This window comes from Python bivittatus, unplaced genomic scaffold (assembly GCF_059951505.1).
Source record: "Python bivittatus isolate LINGU-HERP-01145 unplaced genomic scaffold, Pbiv_v1 ctg000690_np1212, whole genome shotgun sequence".
Taxonomy (NCBI): domain Eukaryota; kingdom Metazoa; phylum Chordata; class Lepidosauria; order Squamata; family Pythonidae; genus Python; species Python bivittatus.
The window spans coordinates 19978585-20005727 of record NW_028277096.1 but is presented as its reverse complement, the minus strand read 5'-3'; the positions used below and the strand labels follow the sequence as shown (position 1 = coordinate 20005727).

The 27143-nt window shown below is 40.5% G+C and overlaps 1 protein-coding gene across 7 annotated transcripts in view; it reads right to left on the bottom strand.

Moving 5' to 3' along the window:
• Positions 1–27143, bottom strand: part of BCAS3 (BCAS3 microtubule associated cell migration factor) — a 514094-nt gene that overhangs the window by 441201 nt on the left and 45750 nt on the right. For all 7 annotated transcript variants that reach the window (XM_088152585.1, XM_088152584.1, XM_088152590.1 and 4 more), the window contains exons 8-9: positions 13153–13260; positions 9264–9340 (exon numbers count right to left, since the gene is read on the bottom strand). In XM_088152585.1, the coding sequence (XP_088008711.1) occupies positions 9264–9340; positions 13153–13260 (185 nt within the window). The remainder of the gene's footprint in view (positions 1–9263; positions 9341–13152; positions 13261–27143) is intronic.

The window sequence follows — 27143 nt, the reverse complement described above, 5'->3', positions numbered from 1 at the left end:
AAAAGATTTATAGACTCTATCACATCCTTCTCAGAAAGGAATCATCTTCCTTTTTGTCTGATGTTTTGGGTAACCATGTTACCTAATCACTTTTTGCAAATCTACATATCCAAATAACTTTCTGCAAATCTACATCTAATTGTGGCCATTAAATGCTTTAGGGAGTTAACCATGGATAGCAATAATGCTGGAGCATTTAGGCCATCACAGTACTCCAGTAAATGCCAAAGAAAAGTAATTAACACATTTGATAACCACACATTTCCAAAGACGAATAGAGCTGACAGTCAGTAGCTTCAGCAGCTCTTAAAAAGGAATTCTCAAATCTGGGTCCCTAGATTACATTACTCAGCTATTCCACAGTCATGGGTGACAGGAACTGCAAGTTAATCTAATACAAGTTTATCTAATCCAGTGATTCCAAAATGCATAGAAAATGTATCTCTGATTAACCATTTGTCTTGAAAACTAGGAGAAACTTTTATTCAAGGATGCAAAGAAGTCCGAGTACAAGCTGCTAGATGTCATATAATAGGAAGGCTCTCACCACATCTTTTTTAGTTTCCAGAAGCATCTGGCGGCTTGCTGTTGGACAGAACACTGGGTCAGCAATTAGACTGTTATTAACATGTCAAGTTGCCTTATGCTGAGTTTAGACACTGGCCTATCCAGCCCAGCATTCTGCCTATTGCACCAGGCAGCATTTCTCCAAGGTCTCAGGGAGTGCTCAGTTGAAGTGCTTCTAATTTGGACATAACAGCAACTCAATCTGAAATCAATTTTTACAAGCTGGACAAATGCCCCAGACTACCTACTGTCAATGGGAATGTATAGTGAAGGAACCATGCAACCCCGTCCAACAGGAGTCTTCTGGGACTTTTGGCATGCACAACAGATGCTATGTCCTCTAGTGTGTTTCAGATTCCCACCAAAACGATAAACTGCCCCAACTGCTACAGTTTATAGAATCTCAGGAGCATAAATGCACTAAGCATACAGAAGCAGCACACAAACATATGATAAGATCAAAGATATTTTTCTCTTCCCATAAAATTCCTCCAAGAGCTAGATAATCCAACCAAAATGGTCACAGATCAAGACAGACAGAGGTGTGGAATGGGGAAAGAGTAAATAAAGGATCAGAGGGAACTCTTTGCTCTATGCACTGTTTATGGCCCACAGACAATAAACAAACTGCTGAGTCCTTTCAACTAATATTTTGTTTATTCCTCCAAAACAACAAAAAAGATACATTAAAGATGTTTATAAAGAGCATAAAGTAACAAAGTTTGCAATTGTGTTTACAGATTCCCCTTTGAGATGAAAAGCCCTACAGAAATGTCATCATTCACCCACCCAGCCCATAGCATCTTCTATTGTTCTGAAACTTCCTCCTGTTAAGATCCACCCATGAAATCCTTCCCAAGGACTCCTAACAAAAACCTGCTAATTCCTAGTGCAGTTTGGCAAGACATTATGGGAAATGTGTATTTATGCTGCAGCTGACTCTCTTCCTATAGACCTGCAAGTCTTCAGCAGCTGCACGTGGAGACCTTTCACATCACTTGCCATCTTAACCTTTTCTTTGTTTAAAATAAAGAAAATATCAGGACAGAAATAGACCTTCTACATCCAAAACATGGCTTTCACCTCTTCCTTCTGGTCCCTCCCCTTCCATGCCTCTCAATAATCACAAACGCTGATGGTGAGCACAAAAAATTAAACTGACAAGGGTATCAATATGCAGGCCCTTTCAAAACAACATCTTCATAAAATAAGGTAGTACAAAACACAAACACCAGCCACAAACTATGGCATGCTAAATTCAAATTGGGAAGAAAAAATAAACCAAAGGAGGGGAATGGAATGAAATGGAGTGCCCTGAAGGAGAAGACAGCCAGTTGGTAAGAACCCTGAACATTCCCATTAAGAAGCCAAGCAGTGCTGACATAATTTATTGCAAGTCCTGTTTGGGAAGGCCTCTTCATCAGAATGATGCCTGTGTTCCCCCAACTAAAGCTCCTGTAGGCATAACTGAAGTTGAGAAGTGAGCGGAAGAGACAGAATTCCTCCTCTGATGACCAACCAATTAGTCACCACCAATTGAGAAATGTGGAGAGAGGATTACTCAGACAATTCCTCCTCTTGCCCATTTAAGAAACAAGTTCTTCCAGGTGAAGGATCTTCTCCAATTTAATCCAGAAAAAAATGTTGAAAGACACTGGACTAAGGCTACCATATTTGGAAGGCTAAAATCTGGGCAGTCACTAGCTGAGAGCAAAGAAATTGCTGCCATCTCATAGTTGCCCCAATTTCTGCAGCCCAGATATGGCAGCCCTGCGCTGGATCAGGGAAGCCTTTCCTGTTCTAGAAACCCTATTAAAAACTAACTTAGCATCCTAAGCAGACACATCCACCAACCACTCCGCTCCCTGTGACAAAGCCGTTTTAAACTTCAAAATGAACAGGGCAAGTGAAGTTTAAAGTGCTTTCCTAATCAAAGACAGCTGTACTGGGAAATGACACTACCAGCCAGCCCTGCAAAACAAGCCAAATCTTAGCACTCAAAGCTATCCTGTCTCTGTTCAAGTTTTTAATTTTGAGCAAGTTGAAACAGTCTGACTTCCTTGGATCCTTCCAGATGAACCTTTCCTTGTACAACTGCCCTGCTCTAATCAGGGACTTTTAGAGGACCTCCAGATGACAATATTTTCCATTCATAATTCTTTGTCCTGCCTCGTCTTCTATTTTTTTTTACCAAGGAAAACCACATCAGGGAAGGAAAAATGGAATAGTTGTACAATGTCCTGAGATTTGTTAAGATTATAAACCCTCCATCCAGTAGCACTGTTTCATGGCAATTCTCCAGAAAATACTATTTGAATGCATCTACTCAGTTTTCAATGTGCTGAAGAATGCTGCGTAAAGGAAGATGGTATACCTGTGATCCAGGGGCTCCTCTAGTAGCTGAAAAAATTGAGGAATTAAACTCTGTGGTCCTCCAAAATGGAAATGGTGGTGGGGGCAGAGAGGGCACACACATTCTTGGGTAATCTTTGGGTTGGGACCTATGATACTGGAGGGAAAAAACATGTGCAGATGTCCACCTCAATAGAGGGGCAAGTTAAATCCCACAAGCAGAAAAAATTGGCACCAGTTCTGCATAAATAAGTAATGGATCTATACAATTCAACCTATCAAGAGCAGAATCATCATTTTTAATATAGACCAGAGTAAGCACACTGCCTAAATTCTTCAAGAAAATAGCCACTTCAGGGACTCAGCTGCATCACATCAATAGAAACTTGGTGCCAGATAATGGCTTTAGTCATTGTCTTCCTCCCCAGAGACAAAGATACACATCAACGGGAGGTTGACAAGAGTTGGAGAAAGTGGGCCATCACTTGTTATTATTGGACATGAAGTTGCTGCCATATCACAATGTTTAACTACTTGTCCTCTTTCAAAGGAAGGAGCTTTTTTCCTTTCATTATTTTAAGCCAAGTAAACACATTTGGAGGAGACATTAGCAGAAGCAAGGATGCCCTCATGGCAAGAAACAGGGACACAAAGCAGCAAGCCTTTTATTAAATGTCCACCTTCTCTCCCATCCCTTAACACACAATAGGGCATTCTGCAAAGGTCCATTAAGAAATAAAGGAAAAGTTGAAATCTATTTCTTCTGCTCCTAAGTTTGTTTGTTTGTTTTTTTAAAAAAATACCAAAATAGAATTAACATTATCAAGAGGATATGAGAACACAATATTAAGGCCCTATTCAAGGGAAGCACATGCAGTATCTCCAAATTGTGCTGGAAAAAAGCACTTGGCTGAAACTAGGAAGAGCCACTGTCAATCCACGCAGAGCTTACTGTGGCTGGCACAGACAATACAGGGCCGGACACACTTTTAGATTCTAGAAAAGAACTTCTAATGAAATGTATTAAGTGAACAATGGCTGATGCAGGACTGGTTATGTTGTGTAGTTGTGTCAAGACTACAATACTGTCATTTTATATTCATGCATATTACCTTACAGTACAATGTTGGCTGTAATAGTACGGGGGCAACAGAAAGTCACTTCTTTACAGTTCACCTCCTGATACAGTATTATTTTCATTTTCCCACTTCTTCCATAATTTGAGCTCCATCAAAATGAAATTGTGGCTCAGTTTTACCTTACTTCTATTATGTCAGCTGAAAGACTTTTAGCTCCTAATCAGTTAAAGCAGCATTTCCCAACCTGGGGAACTTTTAGATTTGTGAACTTCAACTCCTAGAATTCTTAGCAATGGCCATGCTGGCTGGGGAATTCTAGGAATTAAAGTCCACACATTTTACAGTTACCTAATTGGGCAATACCAAGTTAAAGAATGTATGGTGGATTATTTATATCTTTAAAACAAATTTATCATTTCAACTTAAATATATGTGCATGTATTACCATAGCCACAATCCAAGAGCCTTTTTTAAACATTAAAGTGTTTTATATTTTAACAAAAACTACTCCTTCTTCTTAGGGAAAAAATACATGAGTAGTACAGTGGTACCTCGAGTTACGAACGCCCCTCCTTACGAATTTTTCGAGATATGACCAGCTCTGGCCCCAAAAATTTACCTCGACTTGCGAACTCCGCCTCGAGTTATGAACCGGATCCGCGGCCATTTTCCCTGCTGCCACGCGGTCGTGGCTTCCTGTGGGCGAGATCGCGGTAGCAAGGAGACGTTTGGTGAGGCTTGTGGTGTGTTTTGTGGCATTTGGAAGGTGTTTGGTGTGCTTGTCAGCATGGCTCCAAAGAAAATGCAGAGCAGGCTTGGCAAGAATAAGGCTTTGAAGAAAAAAGTGACGATCGAACTTAAGGAGGACATTATAGAAAAGCACGATCGTGGTATTCGTGTGACTGATCTGGCCTTGGAGTACAAGATGGCGAAGTTGACCACCTCAACTATTTTCATGTTTTTGTGGTTTAAAAATAAAATGCATATGTTTCAGAACTGTTTAACCGTATGTATTTACATTGAACCTTATGGGGGAAATTTGCCTCGTGGTGCAACCAAATTCGGAGGGTGGAACGGATTAACCGTATTTACATTGAACCTTATGTGGAAATTTGCCTCGTGGTGCGACCAAATTCGGAGGGTGGAACAGATTAACCGTATTTACATTGAACCTTATGGGAAAATTTACCTCAAGTTGCGACCAACTCGAGTTGCAACCAGAGTCACGGAATAGATTAAGTTCGTAACTAGAGGTACCACTGTATATTTCTTTTTTATCACCAATATATCAGATTCAAACAGTCTTTAGGAACAAACATGCCCTGGAATTGCAGCCCTAGAAGTTTACAAATCAAAACTTCAGTTGATTAAGATACTGATTAACTTAATGAATTGATTTAACTAATTGCCCTGGGATTCCAGAATTGAAGAGAAACAAATTGTCACTTCTCCTACAATAGGAGACCAAAAGCCATGGGACCAGGAGGTGGGGGGAGCTATACCCCTCCCATCTTAGGAAAAAAACCAAAAGGGAAAAACCAACCTGGCCTGTTCATTGGCCCAAGAAGAAACGCTACCAAGAGACATTTCCTATTTCTGTACCTACCAGAAAGACCTCTTAGTTCCAAATGCCACATCCTACAACTGCAAAACTAAGAGGAAGTGCATTATCCATCAGGCAATGGACTAAGAGCTGCTGGATGACACAATACAATTGCAAACTGTGTTTACTCAACTAAAAGTTGGAATCTAAATATTGTAAATCTGGAACCCTAAAAAATAATAATATCCTGAGGTGAACAGTAAATCTCCTTTGAGTGAAGCTTGACTCCTGGTGACTCTATAGACACATCTATGCAGTTTTCTTGGCAACGATATGGAAATGGTTTGGTACTGTCTTCTTTCAGGAAGTTTTTTTCAACTTTTCCTACTAGCCTGCAACTATAGGATTTCTTGGTGCTCTCCCATTCAAATCCTAACTAGGACCTAATCTGTTTAGCTTTATCAAGATCAGTCAAGATCAATTAAGTGTTGCGTTTGCTGTGACAAAATATTAAATGTGCTAGGACTTGGTGAAAGAAGAATTCAGAAGTTTGGGCAATAGCAGCAAGAAACAATGGTGAGTTCTTCTATCACTGAGATTGCAACTCAGCCTCACATATGGACAAAGCCCATTAGAGAACTGTGCGAACTGTGGCGAATGATACATAGGTGAAGCAAGAATTATTTGGAAATCCAGTCAGCAAGTTCAACAATGGAGACTCTTGGTGGCTTCACTGCATTATCACTACATCCCATCCAAATAATTCAGCCTTAAATAAATCAATACAGAATATAGCAATCAATAAAATTATATTTCACAAAGTCACCCTAGATCTACTGTACAGCACTCATTCAATTACATTTTTAAAAAACCTTTTGCAATTTTTCCTTTCAATAATGGAAGCATAACATACATAAATACACACTCACAAGCAGATATCCTAAATATCTGTTATGATACAGCAGAGAACCTGGCACTGTAATTAAGGTTTAATCTGAAAAGCTGAGATCTTCAAAGGCAAATCTATCACACACCAATTTGAAAAATAATTTTTGTTTGGCCTTGCCAGTGCCTTTTGCTTCAACAATTCAGGAAAGATCAAACTATGTTTCCCATTAAAAAAAAATTTAAGGCAACACTGAACAGGAAATGGGCTTCCAATATATAATACTGGGCATTTTTCTTGGTCAGTGTTCCTGACCAAGTTTAACAGTGCTCCCCATTTCTTATATAGTTTGACTTGCAGCATTCTCTGCCTTCCCTTCTTCCCTCTCTTCCAAATAGACCCTGATAACTGTCTCCATCACAGCTTTACCCCTTTCCTGTGTCCCCAAAATGGCACCAAAAAAGGGAAGTCCTGCCTAATTTCCTTAAGTTACTTAACCAGGTGGGCTCTACCCCTATTTTTTAAAAGCTTGTGATTAATGAATGGGACTTACAGATCAGAGTTATAGTCCTGAGATAGAAAGAATCAGGGAAATGTGGGGGATGGGGGTGGAGGTGGGGGAAACCTTATTACTTTAATTATCTGTTTAGAGATTGAGTTAATAAACATGTGAGTGGGCCAGTCAGACAAGTAATTCTTCAAATGTTGCTCAGGAGGAGATGGGTTTTAGAAGCAATACAATTATATCTAACATGTATTTGTGTTTTTAAAAAGCCAAGAAAAGCAAGAAGAGGTTTTATCACATCATAACATGTGAGGGGTGGAAAAGAATTTATTCTGTATATATCTGATTCCTCATTTGGATTCAGAAAAGATTACTGACAGCGTGGACAAATCACCGGATGGCTTCAAAATCTGCATTTTGAGTCAGCTCAAGGGATTAGCAGGCAGGATTCTTCCACAAAATCTCACGGCCAGTTATGGAGAGAAACTGACACCTATTGGTAACTTTAAGATTATTCCAAACCCACTCCTATTTTTCCTCTTTGGAAGAAAGCTGCTTCCAGTTTTACAGTGTGCACGGAAATGTTGCAACCCAAAGACTAAGTAAATTCAAGGCATGTCCCCCCTCCAACCCCCCCACCCTACCACATTAAATTCTGAGCATACTTAGCTGTAGCTTTCCTTTTAAGGTCAAAACCTTCCAGCATGAGCTTGGATCCAAGCATCTTTTAGCAGTGGGAGCGTATCAGTAAACAAATATACATCAAGGCCAGCCAAGCTCGTCCTTTTCAAAAAGGCTGGAAGGAGTTACGTTTAACATCTGGGACAAAAGGCAGATTTCTTTCTGCTTCTTTAAAGAAAGCTGGCACTTTGGGCCAGGGGAACCTGGATTCTTTTGCCCTCTGAACTGGGCTACTTATTGTATTCATACCGAAGTAGAAAGGATTGTGTGAAAGCTGACTGCCACGCTTCTTGTTTATAAATGGATAGCCCACTTTCATTCATATATGTATATGTATATGTGTGTGTGTGTGTGTGTGTGTTGTGTGTGTATACATACATACATAGTAAGGAAGAAAAAACAAAAAAGAAAGAAATCAAAGAGAAAGCTGAAAGTGCAAAAAAAAAAGAAAGAAGAAAAACAGAAAAGAAAGAAAAGATTCAAAGAAGTGGCTTCCAATATTCTTCACAGCAGTTATAAGTACAATTATATTTTAACCTGTCTCTCTAAAGTGATAGCCCACTTTCCTACCCAGGCCCTCAACTCTCTCCCAGTAGAAATAAAATAGTAGTTTTGGGCAGATTTTTGATACACAAAGCACAGCTATGGTTGTTCTTCTAGAATAAAAATTGGAGGCACACTTTACCTTAGCTTCACACTGAACTACCCTCTCTCCACAGGCAACAATTCCAAATTAATGATGGTTGAGTAGTTGGAAGAAGGACTGATCATTCAAACAACCTATTTTGCTTCCTTGCCTGGAAAACCACTTCAGAGAACACAAGCATTTTTCTGGGAAAAGACTTGGGAGTTGGTGCAGACATTGATCACCAATCTCTGGGCATGAGCTCAAAGGTATTTTGTTCCTTAATATTTAGCCTCTCAGAAGCACCATTTTCCATATGATAGACCTCAAGGTTCTCATAAAAAATAAAGGTCATCCCTCAAGCCTGAATTCCATCTTAGAGGATTGTCTATCTGAGATCACACAGTTTAGAAATGTGATAGCCATTTTTTTCAGACATAGAAAAAAAAAAAAGAAACATCAACCATTAGTCCTCCTGTATTCTGGGGAAATATATAAAATGGAAAAAAAAACCCCAATATTTTTTTTGCAATATGCTGGTGATGTTATATCATTTTGTGCTAATATATTTAAACAGTATAGTTTTGGGGGTTAACTTTACATTTTCTTCACTGAATAACTTTTTTTCTTCTTAGTTCATGCCACCCACCTTAACGTTTTAATCTTCAATATCCTCATTTTAAAAATGTTATTACCTCTCAGATCCAGCTAATAGACAAATAGTAACCACTGTTTCTGAAGAGGCCTCTCCAAACCAGATAGCTCTAATTTTTTAAAATGTATTTATTTATTTAAATAACTTACACGGCCACTTACATCACAGAGTGATCCTAGGCAGCTCACAACGACCAATAAAAACAACAACATAAAAACAGAACAAACCCTTCCCCCCAGGCACCAGACGAACCATGCTATGGACCCCGTCTCAACCCCATCCTAGTCCAATGCTTGAACTGCAATTATTCTGGAGGCAGAGAAAATACTGTAATGTGGAACTCAATGAAAAATAATTTTTGAACACTTACTTGTAACAAAGAATTTTTTAGTGAAAGTGCAGCTATCAAAGGCAGCAATCTTCTCTTGTAAGACAACAACAAGAATCCTGAAAATATACAAACATACGTATATACAAAATAAAGAATGTTTGAAGTGCCAAAATACTTTAAAAATGTGCCCCCCTTTTTTTGGAATGGCATCACACAAGAGATCCATGCACATGAACCATTACAAGAGAAACAGGAGAGAAGGAATACACTATGTATGTGAGGAAGATTATAAGAAAAGCTGTATCTATGATCAGGGAAAATGCGTGTGTGTATCTATGTATGTGTGTGTGTTTGCATGCATGTATCTATCTGTAGGTATGTTTATTTATGTGTTTAGATGCACAGGAGGATGAGGAGAGAGAGAAGAATGTCTTACATACATTTTAAGAAAAACTATTCACTTTACACAAAGTACTTCAATGAGATATTTCAGCGTATTGGGTATCATTGCATTTTTTGTAAGCTGAATAGAAAAAGCAAGATTAAACTTGACTGTAGTAATTTTATTGCTTTTTTTTAGAGGGAGGGGTTACTGCAGTTATCCAGCAGAATTCCAGTTTGCACAGGGAAAATGAAACCAGCATTTACCAAGGACCTGATAATTTGCCTCACTTAATCCGGCTGAATTTTTATTGTATTAATATGGAACATATAGTTTTATATAAAAATGTAGTTGAAATGTAACTGAGTATTTCTAAGGCACTGGAAGGAAAGGCTGGGATAGAAATGTTTTAACATATGGTAGTCCTTCGGGTTCAAAGAAGACACACTGTTGTGCAGTTCATCTATGGACACGGAGGTGGCTCTGCAGTCCCACTCTGGAAGTGCAGAGTCTAGCACTGTGGGGACACTGGAAGTCCACTGTGGAAGTAACTGTGGGTGTTATTCTGTGACGCCGCTCACAGTTTTCTATCAGTTTTTAGCAGTGCCAGTCTGCAAAGCTGGTGGAGGCTTCAAGGCACAGGGCTTGCTAGCAGGTTCTGTCAGCAGCCGCAGCTTCTAGTTCCCTTGGCTGGATGTCACCGTGGCATAGGATTCTCTTCACAGCATCTCTGTAGGTGCTTGCATGGACGAGCTCGAGGTCTCTTCCCAATCTCCAGTACACCATAAAGCAACTGGCGAGGCATATGGTGGTAATCTGTTCTGATGACGTGTCCCACCCACTGCATCTGGGCTCTGATAATCAGGAACTCAATACTGGTAGACTCTGTGTGATCCAAGACCTCCAGGTTGGAGACACGTTCTTGCCAACGAATGCTGAGGATGGAATGGAGAGCGCACATGTGATATTTCTCCAGTTGTTTGATGTGCCTTCGGTACAGAGTCCAGGACTCACATCCATATAGGAGAGAAGGGATAACCACAGCTCTGAAGAGTTTCAGCTTTGTGGGGATACGAATGTTGTGTCAGTTGAGCACTTTAGTATGCAGGCACCCCAGTGCCTGGCTGGCTTTGCTGATCCTGGAGTCAATTTCTTTCTCCAAAGACCCATCACTCGAGACGATGCTTCCCAAGTATTTGAAGCAATGTTCAATGTGCAAGAAAAGAATCTTGTGGTGCAATGTTGTGCAAGGTTTGTAACATTAAATTAAAAAACAAAACAAAAACAAAAACAAAACACCTCTCTAGCCTTCTCTATTTCATACTCCCTTCTTCCTTCCTTCCTTTCCTTCTGGGTGGGGCATCCTACTCAATGGTTCTGAACAATAAGGGGCAGTGAAGTTGTATTTTATGGTCAATGGTAGATTCAACAGGAACTTTCACCTGTATAAGGTAACAGCATTGTCATATTCAAGAAAAGGGAAAGAATTAGGACACCCGTGATCCTATTGCCAACAATAAATGGCTGGAGGAAATGAAGGGGGGAAAGATCATACCTTGTTAACAAAACTGGTATTATACCTCATGTAATTTTTTTAAAACACTCATTTGCCCCAGCAATTCAGATTGAAAATCCATCAGACGCACCCAGTATATTAATCTGAAAAGGGTTTCATCCTCAAAAATAATCATATTGCTGTTTTTTATTGCAAATCTGCTGGGCCTAATAGCTATGCCTTATTTGCTAAAAGTGTTTTTCCTTGCTTTGACCTCCACTGCCTTCTATACAATGGAATTAAGAGGAGGAGAGGGGGAAAAATCACTTTAAATGATTACCAGGACATGAAGTGCAAAGATGAAATGTACCAAACAAAATTTCAAGGGGGGAGCAATGTGGAGCTGGGTTTGGGGGGTTCCTCTGAACAAGAGACCTCCTTTTCATCACCCAGAATATGCATCTCACTTATGTTCACAGTCTTCAACCCATCTCTCTTCTGCTCTTCAGAGAATTTCCCTAGAGAAAATTATTTCCTTTTGTCTGAAACTGCTTTATAACAAGACCAGGATATTCACTCTTTAACTCTGTAATATCCACCCTAAAGCCAGCTTTCCAAACTCTTAGGCAGAAGGAAACCCTTATCATCATTTCCAACCTGATCCTTTAAACCAGAGGTGCCAAGGAGAGAATCCAAGTTATTTGCAAAGAAAAGAAGTGCAGAAGAATGCGTGTGGGAGCTGCGGTCTGTTGTACCTCTCTCGAATGTGCCCATTATTACAAACATAGCTCTGTTCCCTTCAGGCCTTAGACAACTCACCGTGCATAAAGGGAATGTATCTGCCACATACAAGTCGGTTAGCGTGTTTAAATTGCTGGGTTCACATATAGCACAACAGGGCTAGTCCAACCAGCTGCATTGGCCTGGGGCACCCAGAGCACTAATCCCAAATCGATCCAAACACATTATGGTTTAGTGCAGTGTGTGAATTTGCCAGTGTGTAAGGAGCACCAGCAGCAGTAGCAACAGCTCAGGGTAGTGTTATAAATACTGGCTGAAGGATGCAACTGGACAGAAACACATTCTTACGAGGCTTAAAGCATGTTGCCAAGAGCCAGCGTGTGGGACTCCACTGAGCATCAGCATGGATGAGTTAGGTAGCAGTCCATAGCTCAGTTCTGTGTGTATGCTCCCTGGACAGATGTTTTTAATTTCACTAGGTGCTTCTGCCAATCACAAGATACACCATAAAATCTGAACCATGGTAGCCCAGCAAAAACACCAGACTTTGGCTTTCTTGGACATGTACCTGGCAAATGTATTTTTAAATGTGCATACTGTCTGAAGGGGATGGTTAGATTATGGCTCCCAGGTGCTTTCCCTAGTATGTTTCTATGGATATACTGGCTACTCTTCATGCTTTAGTTTTCAATTTCTCAATAGAGGCTGTAGGAAATCTTTGGAGCCAAGGAACTTGATTGAAAAGGCAGCAAGCATGAGAGCAGACAATCTGATAAGACAGTAGGAGAGGAGCAGACAAACCAGAAGATTGTGGGGCAGAGATCTTGTCTAAAACTACTAGGATGCTATGAAGAACAACAAAGGAGAAAATGGTGACCTGAAAGTATTTAAAAACTTGGCCAAGTCAGCTGTTCCCACCAGGCTGATGCAAACAGAGGATGGGAACTTGTCTAGGACAATCTTACCTCTGTTCCATGCAAGTTGCTCACTGCCAAAAAGAACAGGATGTGTACCAAGAGGCTCATCATTAAACACCATGGCTTACACTAACATCACCACATGGAAACTTTAAAAGCATATCTCCAGGGTAAGTTTAGATGAGAGTTCTTTTTCTACATTTCCATTTAAATATATTTATACATAAAACCAGCACAAGCAAACCTGGGCCTTTTCTTTCAGCAATACCTGCCACTTCTTCTAGCCACACTTCTCTGACCAGGCAGTTGCAATAACATGAAATTACTGCAACCAAGGGAGAGGGCTTTAAAAACACTGGGTGAGAAAGATATTTGGAGATTAAAAGTAAGTACCTTCTGTTGCAGTGGAGATCATAAATAGGTGTTTTGAACTGCACAGATTTGACTATTTCACCTGTTCGCAAAGAATGAAGATCCACACAGCAATAAGGAGGGCTGGTACTAAAAGAGAAATCAGAGAAATTCAGCTCAGCTGTTACATACTTGAATACATCACTGTCAAAAAGCAATGTGATTTATTAAATTGATAGCATTAGAAGAACCAATCTCTGGGTCACCTTTTTTTAAAAAAAGCAAAGCAAAATGCAATAATCAAAAACAAATTATAAAAATAAAGATTAAAAATATCATTATAAAAACACTAGGGCAAAATAGCTACAATTAATTTAAAAATGGTATACTTAAAATGGTGAAGACACAAGGAATGATTAAGAGGACTGGGTGACCACAAATGGCTCTTCTAGGCCCCCAAGAGATCATAAAAGCAGGTGCCAGGTAAGTCTTTGGGGAGATGTAAAACACCAATAACTAGCCAATAATGGAGAAGCTCTGCCATTTAATGGCTGGGTCACAGAGAGCAGATCTTCTGAAAATGCTTTTATGGTTTGGGAAGGCAGAAAGAAAGGCAACTGTTTACAACTGTGTAACATGACTCTCGAGGAGGGCAGAAATACTACAGAACAGAGTACTGGATATGAAATCATTTCTGTCAGTTCTTATTTAGAATACACACAGAGGTTTTCTAGTCCATAAATTGTTACAAAACGGCGCATGAAAGTCCACAGGAAGCTCAGGAAAAGGCTGAGCCAGATTTCCAGTAACTGAGTTTCCAGGAATTCAGTGTCTTGCATAGCTCCTGAGTCCAGGTACTAACAAAGCTTGGACTTGTCATGTGAAATAGTTTCAAAATGCAGATTATACAGTTCAAAGTAAAAGAAACTTGCATAAAGTTGCTCAGTGCCATTGTTTTAGCTAAATATATATATTCACTTGCAATTATAAATTGTACATGTCAGCTTATAAACATAACACATACAGAGTAACATAGGTAGGTGTTTAACTGGGCACTGCAATTACACCAGCTTTAATTGGATGTGTAGGTCTACAGGGTCCTCAGACAAGCTGGCTGGGGATGATGGGAGCTGTGGCCTCACATATCTGGAGAGTGTTAGTTGAGGGAAGGCTGATGTACAGATCTGAGCTAAAATTAGACAATATTATGGAGGTTGTGGAGGCATGAACAATGAAACCAACTATCCCAAATATCTTCCCCTTTTAACTAAAAGGCAAGATGTCATGTTATGAAGGCTCCCCTCTCACACAATGAAGCATAAGAAAATCTGCAAAACAACAATACTGCTGTGGTTTGCCAGAAATCACAGGGGGACTCTGCCAGAGATACAGGAGGATACCCCCCCTTGGCCAATGATTTCTTTAATGTCTTGTTTCAGCTTCTGTGTTTTGATGCAGGGACTGTAGGAGACTGAGCAGTTAGGAACCTCGTGATTGCACTGAAAAATACAGGCTTTGCTGGAATGGTTCCTCCTCAGATCTCATGGCTCAACAGATGAATAACACGGCTGCTTGTGTCACCCTAGTACAAAGAATCCATGGTCAATTTAATAGACTCCTTATTGCTTTTAACATCAACAAAATATACGTAGCACGTGTCACTTTTATCATTTTAATATAAATAAGGTTCTCCAGCAATTCCTTTGTAAAAAGCCAGATTTCTTTCAACAGAAAGAGTGCAGAAGGGGCAAAAGGCATTGTGGTGGGTGCTGTTCTGCAAGCCAGAAAGAAGCTTTGATCTGGCAGTTTGCAGGACACCTACTTTTTCCTCCCCTCCTCGTTCAAAGGCTGGCTGTTTCTAGGCTCTGTACATTAAAGTTGCACAGAATGACCAGCTGTGTAAATATATACCAAGACATATCAAAAAGAGGGGATTCACTATAGCTAGGGGCACACAAATAGGAGATTGGGGCATAAACCTGCCCCTTCAGGCTTTGTGAAAATATGTGGGAATACATAATCACATGTATCTGTAGATTAGGAAAACTCTCAGCACAAGGAAAACAAAATGTCTAGGAGGAAACTTTAGGAAAGACTCATGTTCTGTATACAAGATTTAGGTTGTTTTTTTTTTAATTATGAAGACTTCACCCTGTGTCATCTCCAAAGAGCTATTAGACATCTTCAGGATGTAATCCTGCATCTATGAAAGAATGACAAGCTCTCCCTACCACAGCATCCAGTGATCCTCTGCAACAGACCCTTGTCCCCATCTCATGTCTCCCTTTCCAAAAAGCTGGATAAATGAGACATTTACAACCAAGATTTTTTTTTAAAAAAGGTAATATTTATTTAGGATATTTATTATGTACAATATATTTATTATCTTCAAAAATGTGGGTCAAAGATTATTAATACTTATAATTGCCATAAATATAAACAGTGCTTCACAATCACATTTTTGGACAAATGGTTGCTAAGGATAATTTCACATTATTTAGTCAATTTGTCCAGAACTGCAGAAAGGCACAGTAATGGGAAGAAAAATAAAGAGTGCACCAAGGTACTTTTTTCAAGTGGCCTTTACTAAAGTGTGCTACATATGACTGATACACAAAACAGCAGAAGCGTTTTAAACTCCCACAAATTGTGCAAGGCATGGAAACACTTATTTTGTTAAATCAGAAAAAGGTGCCCCAACTTTAAGCCATGTGCTACTAAACCTAATCCCTTCTTGAAGTTGGGAAAGTAGCAGTTACTTGGAAATAGGATAGTAATCCTTTGTCCTAAATTCCCAGGGCATGCTGCAAAAATGAAATTCAATTGAAATTACAATTCCCTCATCTCGAAGGCACCAAACAACGGGCACCCCTCCACCCTCTTGCTGCTCTTCCTCCATTGTCACATAACACGTTGCTTCTTTTCAACACAGCAGTCTCCCCCTGAGTGTCCCATCCCCTTCTGCAAAATCCAACTAGCCACTTTGTGCCAATGTCATTAACATGTCTATCTCTTGGCCCCTATCCCATTGCCACTGGCCACTGACAATGACAACAGGGAGAAGGTTCATTCCTCCCAGTGTTACAGAGGAATGAAACTCCCTGTGAGTCTACAGCAGAAGATGCTTGTAATGGACAGTTCTGTCCTCAACCAAGGAGTGCTAGGTTTTCCCTGGAGCAGTGGGAGTCAGGGGCAGGGGGAAGAAGAAAAGGCAAGTAAGGCAAGAGAAGAATTTATCTCATGTACTATTTCTACCTTCTCAGAACGCTGCAGAATCAAAATATCCCACTTCCTTGGTGACGCCTCGACATCGTAAGACATAAGATGCGTAGCAAGGGGCACAATGAAGGATAAGGAGAGGAATCTTAGACTGCCATCTTTGGGCTCCCTCTCATCTGTTCTCTGCTCAGCACAGAAGATACAAATCAAAACTCTGGGCCACAACAAATGCCATCTAGCTGAATTAGGAGATGGCAACTGACCCACTGATCCCCAATAATCCATCCCTGCCCACTGTGAAAACATGACTGTTGTCTGTCCTAAACTGGCTGCCTATCAGATTGCATACACATGAATGTTATCCCTTAGTTCCTCCATCTCTGAGCATTTCTGTAACTGCCAATGGGCACGGCCACATGTTGAAAATCAAAGCTTTAGCTCTGGCATTGATCACTGAGAGCCTGCCAAGGAGCTATAGCTCAGCACCCACAAATTCAACCCTGAGCACCTCCAATTAAACGATCAGGTAAGCAGCAAGTGGTAAATATTACTTCTCTGCCCAAGACATCCACGAGTTGCTCCTTCTTCGAGCAGACAGTCCCAAGGCAGATGAAAAAGGAGCTGACCAGACAGCATAGCTACTTTGCAAAACCAAGCAAGGCCCAGCAGCTGAGTCAAATGGTCTATGGTCCAAAATGAGAGCAACACAGGGAAGGAAAAGAGTGATATTTCACCACACAGCAACCCTCCCTGCATTGCTTATTTGATCAACTGTATTATCTGAACCTGGCCAGTCTCCACCAGCCAGACAGGAAATCATACGGTCATGCAGCAATTTGGGTCTCTGAGACAGCTGCCTGTCTCTGCTGCCACAATGACATTGGGAAAGCATGGATATGAGGCTCCCTTGGAAATGCTCAGGGCCAAAAAAAAAAAAAAAAAAAGCAAAGAAACAGGCAGGCAGATTAAGCAAAAAACCAGTTGGTTCAGGCCTGGCAAAGCCTCAGTATGTGGTTCTGAAAATAGTAGACTTAAAAAAAATGTTAAATATAAGTATATAAATGTTTACATTTACAAGAATCATAATGCCTGACAAATTATTAATACCTTTGAAATTTTCTGCATGAGTAATTTGGATGTTTTTCACCAGCCGCTAACAACACTCCCTCAAAATTACAGTTGAGCACTGAATTAGGAGTACGTAGAAGTCTTTCACAAGCACATACAGAACACAGAGTTGAGGATATGTTGTAAAGGGCCTGTCAGTTTCCCACCTTGTTCTATTCAGGCTTTGCTACTTCACAGCAGTTTTGTCCCCAGTCCGGCTCACCTCTGGAATGGACTTGCTAAGCTAAACGGAACGACATAGTTCACCTCTCCAGAGATAATCCTCAAGCTCTACAACCAGGTGTAAAAAATTAAATGGTAGCCATGATGGTGTGCTCAAAACTCCACCTGTTTTTTATGTGCATCACACAGGCAGAGCTTCAATTACACCATTGTGGCTACCATCTTGACCTTTTTTTAACCATATCCTGTGGATCCTCCTGTCAACAAACATACTTTCCTAGGGAGAAATCTTTGGATTGTGCAAGTTTTGTGAATGGGCAATTTCACATTTATTCAATGTACCTACCAAACCACACAAACCATAAAGAACTTTTTAAAAGACAACGGTATACAGGGGTACTTAAGATTAGAAAAGCCTATCCTAGAGAGAGCTACAGTTACTTGGGTTATTCAAATAAACGTACATCATAGTCCTGTTTGACGTCTTTTGTCTTTTTGGTGAGGAAAAAAAAAAGACAACTCAACAATACAGAAAAATTAGCAAGAGCAAAGGGCATTAAGATAAATTTTAAAAATCAAAACGATTCACAATTCTGCTGACCTAATTTTAATTTTAAAAATAGAAAAACTATCATAAAGTAAGACATTGACAGTTGGATGAAGAAAAAGCATTTCTGCTTCTGCAAAAGAATAACTTCAGGGGCACAAAATTTGTCATCAAAACAAGAGTAGTTTCAGATGGAAATCTTCTTATCCTCTCCCCTCTTTTCTTGTGAACAAGGTCAGAAGAAGGGATGAAAACATGAGGTTTACAAATGGGGAAAAATGACTAAAAACGAGGCAGGATAGCTGTCACCCAAGACTCTTCTCTTTTACCAAAGGAGTGCATCTTACAAAACTACAGTAAATAAACCCCCCTCCCAACATTTCTCCAATAATTCTGTAGCACCCAACAAGGAAGGGGATAAAACATTTGGGTGGAGTACAGTGGTTTATAGATGACAGTGGAACAAAATCATAAGATGTTCCCCATGGAGAACAGTAACAAAAATCCATGCTGGAGATAGTAAAATGACGCTGGAGATAGATATACTGCACACTGTAGTTTCTTCTGGTTTCTCCAAACCATATTCATGCTAGCAAATGAATAAAACATTTTAGGGTAATCTATTGTAGGGGTTTAATATACATCTCATATAAGAGATATTTTATTACTATGTTTGTGCCTGGGTTTAGCTCTGCGCATGACACACTTAAGGGTCAAGGAATGGTCAGTGCATCATGTGAACTGTCTGTGGGGACGTAGAGAGGCCTGGAAGAAACAGGGCTTCTCTAAGTATTCTGCTAGTTAGTTTTTGCTCTATTCCACCTGAGTCAGAGGCAGCAAGAGATGGGAGGGAGGAAGGGTGCTACTAACGTGGTCTGCAGTGCTACTGACTTTAATCATGCCATGGCAGATTTCTAATGTTTTCACAAATCCAGTGGCATGCATCCCTACTGCGGGCGTTATGTTTCAGATTATCAGTCTTAGCTTTTGCACGCTCTAATTCTGTACCCTCTTATGCCTCATAGAAATACTTCAATTAATATTTTTGAAACAGCCATTAGCAACAAGAAGCCATTTTTATTGTTTTGGGGGTTTTTGTGTTTGGTTGGTCTTGTTTTTATTGTTTGTATTGTGAAGTTTGTACCATGGATGTTTAAGCTGGATACACACACACACACTATGAAAGCTGCCAAGAGTCTTTTTGATTGCGGCAGGACAGAAATGTTTTAATAAATGAATAAATAATGCTCTGCTGTAGGTGCTATTGTTGCTGCTGTGCTCTAGTGGGGAAAAACCCAGGAGGAAAAACAGCTTCCTCCTCTTCTCCCCAATGGCTGGGTGGAAGATGAAAATGGCTGCTTTCGTCTGATCGAGTCATCTGGAATCATGTGCTACGGGCACATGGGGGTGCCTCAAACGTCCCTGGGGGAGTGGATGACGAGGCCAGTGGTGCCATTCAGACAGAGCTAGTATTCAGTGCAGTTCTCCCTCACTGTATTTGTAGACGAATAATTCAGTTCAGAAACCTATGTCTCCGTCTTGACGTGAAAACAGACTTGAAACACTACTGCTTAGTTTGTGCTCTTTCCCTTTTTTCCCCTTTTTTGATGAGATTTCTATATCATTTTTCATCTGAAGACTGCGGAGCAGAAGCATCCACAGAATTTGACAATTTTGTCATCTGCACCTCTTGTCTTCCCCCCGCCCCACGGGCCACCTCTGCTTCATAGCACTTTACAGTAATTTAAACGGCAGATGTTGCTGCACCACTCCACAGTCAATACTTTTTCTTTATGTAAGTTTAGGATTCTATGTTTTGGAGAGTAAATATGTATTTTTAAGTTTGGTTCATTTGGAAAGTATTCCAGCAATATAGTTCCAGTTCAAAGCCAGACTTTTACATCCAACAGCATCTGTGTTCTGGATATGGGGTGGACAACAAAAAACGTGGACATGCCCACACTGCAGAGTAGTAAAATCCTCAATCTTTTGGGGGGATAAAATGAAAAACATATAGACAATATTAAAGGCCAAGCTTTGTTTTCCTGGCGGTGAATGCACAAGGAGCACGCATCCACTCAAGGGAGCAATTTAGCTAGCTCAGGAAGTTGAGCTCACGTCTTTCCAGAAGGATTGACAATAGAGTTGTGGTTCGGCATGGAATGGGACACCCAGATGAGCTTCACTACAAAGACTCCGATAGGATGAGAGTAAGAATTCCGACACAATGTAACCTGTAGCCAGCCAATCAGATAAAGGATTACAATTCATCCTGTAAACAAAAATGTCCCACCATAAGGGAGAGAAGATTTCCCTGGAAGAAACCTCTACTTAAAATCCTAGACAAGGTCAAAACAACAAGCTCCAAACAAACAAGATGGCATTCTGTACATCCAGAATGGCAACCACACACCACAGCTTAACAGAAAGTTATGGGGTTGCTGAAAAGTTTGCAGCGTTAAAAGCCGGCTTCAGCTCATCCTGAAAGACCTCCATCGGCAGCCAAACTTTTACCAAGCGAGTATAGAAGGCAAAACACAGCAATTCTGCAGAGCCGCTCAAAGACGTTAAGAGATCCAGCTGGCCCAGTTCTCATACAATCTGCCAAGGCACAAGAACTACAAATCGTTTTTTTAAAAAATGGTTCTTTCGCGGGACTTTAGCATACATACAACCCCCATTATTTCTGGTCAGGAACAATTGAGAAATCCATTCAAAATACCAGGAAGATTAATACAGACGCCTGCTGGGCAAACGTAGTAAAATAGTTTGGGGGCTTGTCTTTTTTCAGGGAGATCCCTTTTAGCTTGTGGCAAAAATGAGACCGAAAAAAGGACATTCTAACACTTTACACAGGAAACTTCTTAAAGATTGATGTGGTTGTGGAGGAACCCCCTGTGCATTTCGGACTATGTCATGAACAGCTGCCCTACATCCTCACAGTGTTACGTTTGGGACGGATTGTAATTGCTTTAGCCCACTTTCAGGTTCTGAAACCACAACATAAATATAATTATCTGTAGAGTTCCTTTCATGTTGCAACTCATACACAGCCATTTTATCACAAAAGCTCTTGCTGACTTCCCCAGCATCTGGGCCCCCTCCTTGTGTGGGCTTCACCTCCCAGCAATGGCCTTTCTGTCTCGGGAATTCTGGAAGATGAAGTCCACATAACTGGAGGGCACCCCGATGGAGGAAAATTCTCGTGGATTGTTCAACAGAACAGGGAAATTGTATTCTGTGGATCAAGGGAACTCTGAAGCCACAGTATGAGATAACAACAACCGATTGGGTCTACAAACCAACTGGGACATACCGGTCTGTTCCAAAGTCTCATCACTACAGCACTTCATATATCCACGTAGGTGCCTTGCTACAATCTGACACTTTGGGTAGATGTCAGATTTCGGCAAAGTACCCATGCAGGAATGTGGGAAACTGTAGCTGTAGCTCTCAGACTCCGTATGAATGTAGCAGCTAAAAGTGCTAGAATGGAAACACGAGTTCACTTCACTTCTTAGCCATGATTCCAGTGCTCTGGATGACACCTTCTGACCAGACTAGCTGGCAGTTGTGATTCGGAATCTGCGGAGAGCACAAGGCTATGTAAGCCACAGGATACAATGCGCTGATCGGTGGTAGTAGATCTCAGCGTATTTTGAGCCCAAACGGCTAACAGTAGGAATGTTTTCTTTTTAAAAATTCTTAGGTTTCTGAAATAATGACGCTTGGGGGTAGGGGACACCGATAGAGTGGAACTGTCCATAAAACGATGTGACGCTTCTGATAATAAATTACTAGTTTGTGGTTAACCTCCATCGTGGGGTTGTTGTGAGTTTTTTTTTTTAAAAAAAGGAAAGGAACATCATCTGGATTACTTTCAGCAAACTAAAGCAAAGATAGAATTAAATAAATACGTTTTAATAAATAAATCTCAACATGTATTAATTCTCTTTAGGTAGGAAAGGAAGTCATAGTATCACTCAAGGCCAATATTTGGCCCATCAGTGATGCTCGGCAGCCTGGGGGGGAAAGTGGGGGGACTCAAAGGTTGTTTCCTGTTCCAGTATATTACAAGGTGTTTTTGCAGTTTAGCCTTGCGCAGCAGATAGAAAGGCAAGGAAGGAAGGGACAGTACCAATTAGAAAACAGGGAGGAAGCCATGAGCTTGCCTCTCTGTCATATTGATTTATAACAGCTATTCCGATGGCAGACAAAAACACACAGATGCAAACAATTACACTATTTTTGTAGGCAACAAGTGAGGTGGGTGGTAACTGAGAAAATTTTGAAAAGGGGGGGGAAGCACAATACTCCAAAGGCTTTATTTCTCTCTCCCTCTCTTCTTCCCCCTTAAGTAACCCTCATCACACAACAAATGTTGGCCACATGAGAAACTTTCCAAGGCCTGAAGGGATGCTTTGATTCCAGACTGCTCTGGGCATTAGCAAGGACGTAATTAGGGTAAAAAGTTCAACCGCAGTTCCATGTCTACAGAGCTGCCAGAAATAAGATTTCCTCTCATTCACTGGCTTCTACTGTACCCGCCCCACTCCCTCAAAGAAAGGCCATATTGAAAGAATTTTGGGGTGGAATTTGTTTCTCTTCTAATTAACTTGATAGCATTTACATTATTTAATAAATTAAAGGGGTCGGTCTTTTTTAAAGGTAGGCCTTGGGCCAACGTGATTGCTCTCCTTATGGAATATGGATTATCACTTCTGTTCAATAGCTGTCCTTCTGAAAAAGCGAGGCATATGCAGCCAGGCTGGCAGTATGTTTTGCTTTAATTCTCCAGTGTCAATGGATAATTGTGAAAAGGCAGCAGCCATGAGAGAAGACTCCAGGTCACAGGTCGGGACACATTTGCAGCAATTGGGGGGCAACCTCTGCACCTCCCCCGCATCATTTCAGATGTAAAAATGTAGAATCAGCATAGTTTTAATTTAAGCATCTTTTTATCTTCTTTGTGGGTCTGTGCAGATGATTGCTCATCTCTCTGCTGCACAGTTCTAGGTGGGAAAGATTTGGCTCTGAAACCTTCATGACACAAGGGGAACATGTAAAGTATGACAACTTTACATTTATTTGCAACAGAAAAAAGAGGGGACAGGCAGAATAAATACAAGGAAAAAAGAAATTCAGACAACAGAGATTTTCTTCTCTTTCTTTTCTGAATATGAATGCAACTTAGATAACGTGTTTTGGAAGTTGCTATAGATTCATCAGTGATTTTTTTTTCTTGCTTTCAGAGCGCCCTTGACTAAAGAACAATTTTCTGAAACACATCCAGCTGAAACAATGAAAAGGGAAAAAAACACATTTTACTGGCACTTTGGGAGTCCTCTCCCTTCCTCCCCATTTATTCACAAGCCATAAATGTTTAAGAACAGACAACAGTCAAGAACTACAAGAACGAGGGCTTGGACCTATAGCTAAGCACGGTGCCCTCGTGAGCCAATATGACTGAGGCTTAGAGCATCTTCCGGCTCCTTGCGCCCTCTCCATTTGGGAGGGGCCAGTCTACAGAATGTTCCTTGGGACTGGAAGAGCTCTAAAAGACTTCCCATTTAGACCAAACTCTGCCAGACCACCTCTTCCTGGACTCTGGCTCCCTGGCCCAACCCCTGGCTGGAAACCCTCTCAGATAGATGTCTATAGCTCTATCTTGACAGTGAACAGTGCTGGAAAAGAAAGAAGGAGCCTCCTTGTTTTTCAAATGTTAGCAGTTAAGATAATGATTTGGTGTCCAATACAGGAGTAGATGATAATTACAAGAAAAATAAACCTATATTTAGACAGAGATCCATTCCTCGAGCATGAGGAATCTGATCTTCCAGCCAATTGAAGCTTGATTCCCCATCTGAAATCCAGAAAAATAGAAAGACCTGGGCACTGCTGAAGAAAGGACAGAACAGGTTTCTCTTCCCTCTACAACTCTGGGATAAAGAAAAGAGAACACACCAAAAGGTTTTAGAAAGATCAGGACTCCTCCCTTGGTAGTACACCCACCTCACCTTCATCTCATGCCTTAAAACAATGCCCTGAAAAGCCAACAATACCAAAAAACCCAAAACAAAACAAAACTACAACAGAAAAAGAGATCAAAGCACTAAAACTACAGAACGATTAACCAACACAGAGAACAAGACATAATAAAATGCTAAGCGGCAGAGTCAAGGAGGGAGGGAAGACAATCAGAAGGCAGCTGGAAAAGAGATGCTTTAACACTGTAGAAGAATGGTGGCAAACAAAGAAAAAAACCTGACTTTTCATGGTGGAGAATTCCATACACTGAAAAAGACTTGGGTATCACCACAACTCCCAGGCTGTCTCTCTGAAAATCTGGCTAGTTCCTAAAGTATTTTTTCATCACTGATAACATTCACCTTGCTCCTAGCTGGCACCAATATGGCATTTTGTTCAAACTATTAAGCAAGAAGCTTGGAATATCACACACTAACTTTGTCAACTTGCAAGCCAAGCTCCGCAAATGCCTTTCCCCTCTGGAATGAGGAATAAACGTGCTACTTTCAGAAAACCTGGCCTAGAAGGCAAACAGACTTTGGGGCAAGGTAAAGAAGAAATCAGTATACCAGAATCTCCTATTTAATTAGATGTGGGGCTCCCTCTTGCCCCTAGGGCTTTAGATTGCTGCCATATCACTTAGTAAATAACCTTCCATAATTTCAGCTGTAGCCTTTTGCTAACTCTGTGTCCCAAAATAGTTTTAAAAGCCCTCTTTCCCCCTCTTCCATCCATTTCTGAGCCACATGTGAAACGTCTGAAAGCAAATGGAATCTGCGGTTTGAGCTGGCTGTTGCTTTATGTTTTCACTGGGTGAGTTCCACTATCTCAGCCTAGACAACATGGACACAGATCTCCCTATAGGTCCCAACAGAATGTTTAATTTGGGGAGAAGTGGGCAAGTTTCAATTTAAGCCTATTTTTAAGTACTGGGAGTTATAGGGAAAAGAATCGTAAAAGTTGTTAAGAGAGAGAAGAATCACAAGCCCATTCATGAGATTAGTTTTGCAGATGTGTAATCGATGCCTATTTACAGACATTCCCTTAAAAAATGGGGATTGGGTGGATGTTTTTTATAGGAGCTATTTATCATAAAAATCCAGGTTATTCCCAAAGAGTACTCAACTGGCAGACTATTTAGGAAGCATAGACTCAAATGTAGCTTTTTTATTATTATTTTTTTTACAGATTCCCCACCCCCACCCCAAAGATGCTCCAAACATTGAATCAAGATTTGTAAAAAATGTCCAGTATCAGTCGCAGAGAAAGAAAACCATAGGAGATAAGTTTCACAATTTAAAGTGAAATATCCTTCAACTTTTGCATATACATTATGAACCTAACGTGTAAATATATGTATTTGTAAGGAAGCTTGTGCAACTGAGTGCACTCTTTCTCCATGATTTATTTTAAAGTAAAGACCACAGTTCAGTCATGGAGCCTACAACTTCAACCCCAACATCTCCAGTTTAAAAGGGTAAGAAAATAGGTGATGGGAAAGGCACCTAGGTGACATCCCGAAGAGCTGCCATCAGTCAGAATAAACAAAAGTTCTAACTTGCCTTATTTCTAATCTCTCATTACATTACACCATTATATGGTGGCAACTAACATGGTACCTGGCGCCTTTGCAGAAGGCTTACATTTCTGTGACTGCAAACTCCAACAAGGCCACATGTAGAAAATAAAGCAAGACCACAGAATATGACTGTCCCTGATGCAGAAAACAGAACGATATATCATCTTCTTCATTCCAATTGTGCAGCCACCTATGTGAATTCAGAGAATCTGAACACTGTACGGAGGGGGGGAACAGAATGTAGTAGGGCAATTGCTTCTATCCTGTGATTCTACCCCATATTTGTATGATAGGGTTAAAAGAAAAAAAAATCCTTGTGGGGGATGCAGACAATGTAATTCTTTGAAACCCAAGAATTATCCAAGGAAGGCTTTCCTACATGCTACATACATAAATCAAGGTCAATGCCAAATTTGCAGTTGTGGGGCTGCCTCCAAGAAACATGATCTCTTCTCAAACTCTGGAACATTGTCCATGGATTGTACCAACCTCGCAGTCTAATTGTGAAGGAGATAAAGCAGACTACATACATTTCCACAAATCCTCTGGGGAAGGGTGGGGGTGAAGATGGCAAGATAGAATCCCACCACTATCATGGATTTCTGGGTTACAAAGGAATGCTCCCTACACACAGTCAGCCTTCCAAAGCCAGTATCTAAAAGAATTTGGCAGTTATTGAAGATGAAAGCAACCCAGGGAAATGACAAATATCTTTTTTACAAACATGGGTTGCATTCTCCCCCCCCCCCCCATTATTTTAGGTGGTTTCTGATCACCACAGGCAAAATAATGGGACATCACCTGAAGTGACAGGGGTGATTTTTTGTTGTTGTTGTTGGAACTTTTATCAAAACTATTTTTGGGAATGGTGAGGATGGGAGGAGATTCCCTTAAAATAAAATTGGTACATTCAGTCTACTAGAGGTTTAAGGTTTTGCTTTTTGAAGATACGGAAAATCCTATCACTGATTTTTAACATGTTTTATTGTATCAAACTAACAAAAATGTATTATGCACAACTTATTATTTCCATTTGATGTCAAATGTGGGTAGTCCAATCCTGGAGGTACAGAAAAGGGGCTGACAGCAGATGTGGCTCATAGGCCAAGGGCTGCTGACTCTTCTGTTAGAGAAAACAGTCAAATGTCATTCTCCAGATCTTCCATACCCATCATCCTTGACCCCTGGAAGTATCTCAAAGGCCACAGGCTCTTCACCTCCCTCTAATCAGACAAACCAAGTTTAAAATAAAACATGTAGAGGGAGGAGTAACTCAAGAGACAGAGTGGCATTGGAATAAATGCTTTATATATTCAGGTTAATTCCCTTCTCCTGGGTAATTCTTCAAAGAGAACGCCTACCACCTGCAAC